The sequence below is a fragment of the Pseudonaja textilis genome, chromosome 1 (assembly GCF_049901715.1).
Source record: "Pseudonaja textilis isolate UNSWEBS1 chromosome 1, rPseTex1.2, whole genome shotgun sequence".
In the NCBI taxonomy this organism is placed as follows: Eukaryota; Metazoa; Chordata; class Lepidosauria; order Squamata; family Elapidae; genus Pseudonaja; species Pseudonaja textilis.
In genome coordinates, this window is record NC_141990.1 from 318,425,745 (window position 1) to 318,435,363 (window position 9,619).

Here is a 9,619-nt window from a genome sequence, read left to right on the forward strand (position 1 = left end):
AGAAGACTCAAATGCCTTTGTTTCCTCTATAGTGACAGCACAAACACAGCTAAAAGGAAATATTGTTGCTATAAATTTGTCCTGGTGCCATCCAGGAGGCACAGGTGGTGTCTGCACTGCTAAAGATCCAGTGAGATTTTAGGAGCAACCTTCAAATCAGTTTCTGCATAAACTTTGATTTCTGTTTTAGGAGGGAAGGTGATAAAAATGACCAGGCAGGAGCCATGCTATTTCTGATGCTTCTGATGCTCTTCTGGCTCCTGGCTCCAACTACAGCGAAGAGGCTGCAAACCATTTGTGTGTTCAAGGATTATATCAATTTAAAGGAAAGCTACTACAGGCCTGGTGATCTCATTATTGGTGGGATTTTGCCTTTGGGAATAATTGCAAAGTTTTCTTTCCTGGACTTTAAAACGTTGGATTTTGTTTTAAATAATGTGTAAGTTTCAGCTGAAGGAGAAACACACCGTAAATGATTTCTTTTCTTTAAATTCTGGGATCCCTTTCAGAAATAGTTCTTTTAATACTTTGCACTGTCCTAGTGTAGTTCACATTCTGTGCTTCTCTCAATAAAGTGCCAAGCTCTTATGACAGGCTGCAATTCTCGACCTCTTTCTGAGGGAGATGATGAAAAACAAACATGAAGAGTAAAGTAGAAAGTGAATTTTCTTCTACCTAAGTTTCAGCTGGAGGGGATACATGCAGATAATTATTCTCTTTGCTTTAAATTCAGGGACACCTTTCAGAAATACTTCATCTAGTGTATTGAACTGTCCTGCTATAGTGCACATTTTGTGCTTTTCTCAATAAAATAGCAAGCTCTTCAAATAGACTAGAATTCTCAATCTCCTCATCAGGAAGATGATAAACAACCAAAATGAGGAGGAAGCTGTACTGGCCTAATGAAGAAGTCAAATTGTAATATTAATCTGACCAGTAACTTATGGTAGAAAATTTAAATAAGCTCAACACTCTTAAATGTTCAGGAAAGTTTTGGAATCTGAATTGCTGATGAATAATGGTGTTCAGTAAACCTATGATGTGAGTTCTGTCAAAAGAACATTGGCCCTATTGAGAAGATGGGTTTATATTTGAGTAGCTGTCATTGTAGTTCTGTGCTTAGCAATCTTTACCCCACCTTAAAAAGCTGCTCCAAGAGAGACCTTAAATAAATACAGCGAATGGGGGACAGTTGGAAAGGATTACAATGACTAGAGCCAAGTGAATATAATAATAATAAAGAGTATAAAACAGTCTATGATACCTATGGAGAGGCTTGTCTCCTTTCTCACAAAGTCATTCAATTTCATCAAGGGAAATCCTTTGAAAAAACTTCAAACCCAATGAAATTTGGAAGGTTTTGCTCTCAAAAGTTCCCCCAAACAGTGATGCAAATTCTACAGACATGCACAAGCTTCCCCATAATGTTCTTCAATGTTTCTCTCATTGCAGATTCTATCCTGGCAACTACCAGCAGTTCCTTGCATTGATTTTTGCTGTCTCCCAGATCAATAAGGATTTGCTTCTGCTCCCCAACATCACCCTTGGCTTCCACATCTATGGCCATTTCCAGAGGGAGATAGTTATTTCCTTAAACAGCCTCTCCATGCTCTCCTCACGAGGCCAAGTGGTTCCAGGTTACAAATGTGACCTGCAGAAAAGTCTGCTCTCCATCATTGGTGGTCTCAATCCCAAGTCGTCAAGGCTGATGGCCTCCATTTTCAACATCTTTAAGATCCCACAGGTAAGGGAGCTCTCTTGGATACAGTATAGTGTAGACCAGGGGTCTCCAACCTTGGCTACTTTAAGACTTGTGGACTTCAACTCCCAGAGTTCCTCAGCCAACTTTGCTGGCTGAGGAATTCTGGGAGTTGAAGTCCACAAGTCTTAAAGTGGCCAAGGTTGGAGACCCCTGGTTTAGACAGAGATCAAAAGACACAGAGAAGCCAAGATGAAACTACAAGTAGATTTTTGGGGAGGGCATATAATGAGCTTGTGACTCTTAGTTTCTTCTTTATTAAAGGGTAACCATCATTTTAGTGGCATCTATTTTCTGTATAAGGTTATTGGTTTCTTCTCTCATCTTCTGACATACCACAACCAATAAAAATGGCTAACAAGAGAAGTTTGCCAGTCAAAGAGAGTCAGCCTGACTATGAGGGCCATCAACCACACAGTGGGAACTACTAAAGTCAGCATTAAACTTTTACTTTGTCTTTGAAAAAAGAATTTCACTTTCTCCAGCTTGGTGTTGGCTTTGAGTTCTCTCAGGGAAACAGAAGAGCTTATCCTTCCTTCTTCCGGATTAATCCCAAGGAATCTCCTCAGTATGTGGGTTTAGTCCAGCTGCTCTTGTATTTCCAGTGGAACTGGGTTGGGCTTTTGGCCCCTGAAGATGACAGGGGAGAACGTTTCATCTCAACTCTGACACCAATGCTCCAGGAGAAGGAGATCTGCCTGGCCTTTGCCAAAATGATAAAAGTGGATGATTTTGAAATTACAGTGAAAAAATTAATTCACATTTTCCAAACTTGCTCAACAGAAGTGTTTATTCTGTTTGCAGACTTAGGTGTTACAGTCAGCATAGCAGTGGCACTACATTTATCTTTAAGGAAAGATTGTATCTATACTTCCCATTGGAAATTTGGTATGGGACAATCAGAAGACAAATTGCAAGCTATAAAGCTTTTTCATGGGGTCTTGCAATTTAGGGACCACTCTGGGGACGTCACAGAATTCAGCCACTTCTTCCTGTCTTTAGACCCCTTGAACCCCCAAGGAGATGTCTTTCTGCCTCCATGGTGGGAATTTATCTTTGGCTGCAAGATCCATCAATCAGGAAAGATCCTTCCAAAGGGGAAAAAACAATGTACAGGAAAGGAGAATCTGCAAAATCTTCCAAATTACACTTTTGGAAGTAGCATGATAGGTGACAGTTACAATATCTACAATGCTGTTTATGCTCTGGCACACGCTTTACATGTGATGTATGGATCCAGAGCTCGACCAACCATGATGAGGCTTGGAAAGAGGACCTCAAATGTGAAGTCATGGCAAGTAAGTTCTGTGGCTTTTGACTCAGTCCACAGACACTTAGATTGGAAGCTCCCCATATGGCTTTTTTCTGTTAGTGATTAAATGCTTGCGTACTCCCATTCCAATTCATCTGAGACCCTGCCCCCCCTTTTTTGTTTATCATTTGTTGTGCTACTCAGCTTGCTGTGTGCAAACAGTCATTTATCAGTTAATGAGACCTTGCATCAAAATAAATATTGGAAACTGCATGTAGCCAAGTATCACAAGAGAAAAATCCTAAAATTAAGTTTAGATTGTGGAACCAAAATTATTGTGTTTTGGTGAAACTGGAGTTGGAAACTATGCCCAGTGATAAAGAGAAAATGTTTAGTTTCAGAGTTAAATACACCTGATTCCTCAGATGGCCACCAAGAGATGGAACTAGCTACTCAAATATAAACCCATCTTCTCAATATGGCCAACATATGATGATAGAAGACATGATGTCTCATAGCTCCAGTTCAAATACTCTAATTCTTGAAAGTCTCCTTTCTTTCAGATTCTTGCCTATTTGAGCAACGTGCAGTTCAACAACAGTGCTGGAGATGAGGTCTCCTTCTCAGAAGATGGACTGGGATCTGCTCGTTATGATATTCTCAATTGGGTTGTGCTCCCCAATCAATCCTTTGTCCCCATGAAGGTTGGGCAAGTAAATCCTGAGGCTCCCCCAGGCCAGGATTTCACCATTAACTGTGATGGAATCATCTGGGCCACAAAGGTGAGTTGCAAGAAAATGCTGTAATTTCAGGGACAGATTCATTTGATTTGATTTATTTGATTTGTCAATCACTTACAAGATAAGAGGTATAAGTATATACATAGTTATGAGTACACGAAATGGGTACATATAAGAAAAATAAAAGAAACAATAGGACAGGGACAGTAGGCACATTGGTGCGCTTATGCACGCCCCCTACAGACCTCTTAGGAAAGGGGTGAGGTCAATAGTAGACAGTCTTGGGGGTTTGGGGAAGAAACCACAGAATCAGGTAGAGTATTCCAGACACTGACCATTCTGTTGCTGAAGTTGTATTTCCTGCAAAAAAGTTTGGTGCGAATAACCTTGAGTTTGTATCTATTGTGTGTTCTTGTGTTGTTATGGTTGAAGCTGAAGTATTCATTGACAGGTAAGTCACTGCAATGTATGATTTTATATACCATACTTAGATCAGACCGAAGATGGCATAATTCAAGGTTTTCTAGGTCTAGAATTTCAAGTCTGGTGGCATAAGGTATTCTGAAACGGGTGGAGGAGTGGAGAACTCTTCTTATGAAATATTTCTGGACTTTCTCAACTGTGTTAATATCAGATACATAATGTAGTTTCCAGACTGATGAGCTGTATTCGAGTATTGGTCTAGCAAATGTTTGGTATGCTCTAGTTAGTAGTATGATATTATTATTTTAGGAGTAGTTTGTCGTGTACCACTGAATCAAAGGCTTTACAGAAGTCTATGTAGATTGTGTCTATTGTTTTGCCCTGATCGAGTTGTGTAGTCCATATGTTTTTGCAGTGTAAGAGTTGCAGATTACAGGATAGTTTTTTCCTGAGACCAAATTGTTTATTGGAGAGTAGGTTGTTTGTCTCTAAGTGGAGGATAATGGATTGCTTAATAATTGATTCCATGACTTTACAGGTGACGCAGCATAAGGAGATTGGTCTGTAATTTTCAACTGGGCTGGGGTCTCCCTTTTCGAAGATGGGGATGAGTGTGGCTTGTGACCATAGGCTAGGCAAGGAGCTGATCCTGAAAGATTTTTCAAAGATTATGCTTAGAGGTTCAGCTATGGCAGTGGATAGCTTTATTAAGAAGTAGGCACATATTCCATCCGGTCCAATAGATAGAGATGGTTTTAGATTGCGTAGTGCTTTTTCAACATTGTCTTCAGTAAAATCCATATGTATTAGATCATTGTAGTTGTCCCTGGTGCGGCTAGGAAATACTGGGCATGATCCATTGCTGTTTAAAAATACTGAGCTGAAGAATATGTTAAAGATGTTGGCTTTAATGGTGTCATCGTTGCAGTCTTTACCATTAGGTCCTATCAGGGGTGGGATGGACCTTGAGTCTTTTAGTTTATTGTTTACAAAATTGTAAAAAGCACGGGTGGAATTGGTGCGCAGAAGATTTTCCTCTTGTTTAATGTGATAATTGGTGCATTCAATCTTTATCTGGTGGCATAAAGTTTTATATCGGCTTTTGAAATTGGCAACGTGACCAGATTTGTTTTTCTGCCAGAGTGATCTCTTTTTGGATTGATGTTTCCTTATTGTTATGGGTAATCTGTTTTGTTTTTTTTTTTTGTTTTTTTTGTTCTGGGAGTTGTTGTTGGTACATATAGTTTGATGACTCTTTTGACTTCAAGTAAGAATATGTTGTAATGGTCTTCAACAGTATTGCATCCAGCGAATAGAGATTGCCAATCAAGGGATGAGAGATCGTTGTCTATAAGATCATAGTTGCCTTTTCTGAAGTTATACTTGTAGATTACATCATTGTGATGATTTTTGTGTGGGCGTTATGTTGAGACAAAAGTCAATCTTATTGTGGTCACTGCTGGAAAAGGGTTCTTTTGTTTGTATTCTGTAAATTAAATTCAAACTATTGCAGAATATGAGATCGAGGCAGTTGTTTAGTCTAGTATTGTTGGTTACTAGTTGTTCCAGTCCCAGATTTGTAACAGCATTGTAGAAGGTTGCAAATGTCGGTTCAGTTGTAAATTCATTTAGGGTCCAGTTAATGTGAGGTAGATTGAAGTCACCAAGAAAGATAAAAGTGTGTGGGCAGGATGCTGCCCATGTTAGTAGTGTATTTAGCTTGTTTATATGTTCAATGTCATAATCAGGTGCTCTGTAACATAGTAAGAATTGAAATATGATATTTAAGGATAGTTCACAGATGATGGTCTCAGGAAGAGCAAGCTCCTGGGTAACTTGGATGTTTTTTAGATGTAAGGACTTTTTATAGAAGATAGCAACACCACCTCCTCTACGAATTTCACGATCAGATCAGTAAACTTGGTAGTCTCTTACTGTGGTAATGGAGTCATGGAGAGATGCATTGAGCCATGTTTCACAGACAAATATGATGCCGAATTGCATGTAACATGTTTGATTTGTGTCACTCCACAAAGTGTTAGACGTGGAAACCTCATCTGCTTGAAACGCAGTATGCAATTAGAACAGGCAACAGTGATTTCCATGGACCATTTCTCCTCAGTTGTATTCTCATGGTTCTTCCTTTTATAAATTCTGTAGTTTAGTCACAACTCTTTCTCTGCAGGCTGAGATCCTAGTTTCAATATCCCACATCCATAGGTCTGTCAGGAATGCCAGTGGCATGAATCCCTCTGAAGCTATTCCTGATTCCTGATTTCTGAAAGACGGTGACAAACTATTTCTTTACAAAAAAAATCTAATCATACAAGTAGGAATATGGAAACAGGAATGGGGGCGGAATTAATGCATCTGGTTTATTGCTTAAATAATTCCAAGTATTTCTCTTTCAGACCATCCCCTCTGCCAGGTGTGGAAGGAAGAGGTGCCAGGCAGGAGAGAGGAGAAGAGTTCCAGAAGGCAAGCCAGTTTGCTGCTACCAGTGTGACGCTTGTCCAGAAATGACCATTTCTAATCAGACAGGTAGAGCAGCTACTTTTGAAGTAGATCTTCTACAATCTAGGAAGACATCCATTAAATCAATATGTTTTTGTTATTGTGTCATTTTTGATATGATAGACATACAGTTGTGCCTTTCAGTTTACAGATGTGTTCTGACCCAGCTGAATTTCCCGAGAGCAAAAACAAAGATAAACTCAAAAATTGAAACGTTCACAGTTTTATTCTACAGATACCTCTTTGTAGTTACCAGATGGCTTGCAGCCAAGTAGTCCAATTAGAAAAACCTTCAAATAAATCAAAGTCTGTTATCATCACACTGAATCCTTCAAACACTTTTTGCCTTCTGCAAAAGCAAAAACCATTTGCAACCAGGCATATTTCCTAGAGGGAGGGTCCATTACATTGCCTCCTTACTCCCGAGTTGTCTATGCAGCTTCAGCTGTTCCCTCCTACAAATCATCCTGTGCTCATGTGCACTGAGCACAGGTTCTTCTGAAATATCCTCATCACTGCTGCCAGCCCCCACCATCCTTGAAGGCAGCAGTCCACTCCCTGATGGTCCCGTCCCGTCCTCCGAATCCTCACTCTCCTCCACCGTCTTCATCTGCTGCTGGCTAACCACACCAAGATGTAAATTGCCTTGGCCACCGAGGCTACCTTCCTTGATCCTCAGCAAGGATAGTTTGAGGGCACAATTTATGAGTTCCCAAAATTCATTTTTGCTTTTACTTTCACATCCAATTGGTAAACCAAGTTCCAATATTTTCCTGAGGAAGGGGATATGCAGTCCACAGGAGATTCATCTATTTATGGCTCTTTGATACAGTAGGAGGGACAAAAACATCTGAATAAATAGATTTGAGATACAAAGCAGAGAGGTTAAGACAGGGAAAATGTACTCACAAACAAAACAGCAATATTCAACATCCAGTAACATTCCTGGATAACAGATCTATTGATCTTCTGTGGGTTCCATCATAAAATGGGGAAAATGGGTGGAAAAATCAGGCAGGAATCTTAGACTGAAAGCCACATTACTCCTGGAAGTGCACAGTGCATGGATAGGTGGAACTCAAACCTTGTCTCTGGCTAATCTATCCCCAGGATCATCATAAATGAAGGATGATTTGCTCTTTTTCTGCCCCATAAATTGCACAGTGGGTTCTTTCATCACTCTCTTTATGAGTTGGTCACTAGCAGAAAGGAAACACACCTTTCACCTTTGTGGGAGGGATAATGTGCATGGTAGTTGCTCAAGAATTACTTAGACAAAGACTTTTGATTTCAGATGCAGCTCACTGTGAACCCTGCCCAGAAGAACAATTTCCCAACAAGGACAAGGACCAATGCATTGCTAAGAAGATCCACTTCCTTGCTTATCAAGACACTCTGGGATACATTTTGGTTTTTCTTGCTTTTTTCCTCTCTGTGATCACTTTTGCAGTCCTGGTGATTTTCTGTAAACATCATGACACACCAATTGTCAAGGCCAACAACCGAGATCTCACCTACATCCTCCTAGTCTCCCTCCTGCTTTGCTTCCTCTGCTCCTTCCTCTTTATTGGTCAACCAGGGAAGATCACCTGTCTCTTCCAACAATCTGCCTTTGCCATTCTCTTTTCCCTTGCAGTTTCCTCAGTGTTAGCAAAAACTGTCATGGTGGTTCTGGCTTTCATGGCCACCAAGCCAGGGAACAGGACAAGGAAACTCTTAGGAAAACCACTGACCAACTCCATTGTCATAGCCTGTCCCCTGGTCCAAGCCCTTCTTTGTGCCACCTGGTTGGTAACCTCTCCCCCATTTCCTAATTTGGACTTTCATTCTGTGTATGGAGAGGCTATTTTGGAATGTAAGCAAGGCTCAGCTTTAATGTTTTACACTGCCCTTGCCTATCTAGGTTTTCTGGCCATCATCAGCTTCACTGTGGCCTTTCTAGCTAGGAAATTGCCTGATAGTTTTAATGAAGCCAAATTCATTACTTTTAGTATGCTGGTCTTTTGCAGTGTTTGGATCTCCTTCCTCCCCACCTATCTTAGCACCAAAGGGAAGTCCATGGTGGCTGTGGAGATCTTCTCCATTTTAGCTTCTGGAGCTGCTCTCTTGGCTTGTATTTTTTTCCCCAAATGCTACATTATTCTGCTGAGGCCAGAGCTGAATTGTAGAGAAAATATAGTTAGAAACAAGAATTTCTAACTAATGTAACAGCTGGCTTCATTTATATTTGTGTGGATTATCTTGTATTGTGAATACCTCCTGCGGGGTGAACATACTCTACAGCAATTGTGAGCTTATGAAGATTGGACTGCAGTGTAAACAAGAGATAACAGCTAAGTTTGTTTGGAAACATAACATACCGTCAGAGATTGCAAGGGTCCCTGGCTCTCTGTGGATTGTGGCTCCAGTGAAAAGGAAAATAAGACGAAGAGAAAGGGGCAAGAAAAGAGGCTGCAGGGCTGATGTTTTGTACAGGCTGCAAAAACAAACGAAGCGGCTACCGCTCCCAAGCCTCTTTCTGACTAATGCTAGATCCGTGGTAAATAAGATGGATGATTTAAGGCTACAGGTCTCTTCAAGTAAGTTCGTGAAAAGCTGTTGTGTGTTGCTAATCACTGAAACCTGGTTGAACCCCACTATTCCAGACATTGTTATTGAGATGGACGGTTTTTTATTACATCGTCTGGACAGAGACAGAAATGTGGGGAAGTGTAGAGGAGGTGGAGTGTGTATGCTTGTTAAAGAGACTTGGTGTAAAAACTCAGAGGTTATAACACATCGCTGCTCTTTGGAGCTGGAATATCTGTCTGTTAGATGCAGACCCTTCTACCTTCCACGGGAATTCAGCATTGTTATTATTCTTGCTGTTTACATTCCGCCAGACGCAAATGCAGATTTGGCTCTGGGCTTCCTGGGTGATGAAATTGACAA

General features: G+C 40.5%; 1 protein-coding gene across 1 annotated transcript; it reads left to right on the forward strand.

Annotated features, from left to right (window-relative positions):
- Positions 1-1,018: 1,018 nt before the first annotated feature.
- LOC148128369 (vomeronasal type-2 receptor 26-like) lies at positions 1,019-8,887 on the forward strand. The gene is made up of 5 exons (XM_087936184.1): positions 1,019-1,041; positions 1,453-1,744; positions 3,575-3,793; positions 6,586-6,715; positions 7,983-8,887. Exons 1-5 carry the CDS (start codon positions 1,019-1,021, stop codon positions 8,885-8,887), a joined length of 1,569 nt encoding a protein of 522 aa, XP_087792310.1.
- Positions 8,888-9,619: the final 732 nt, after the last annotated feature.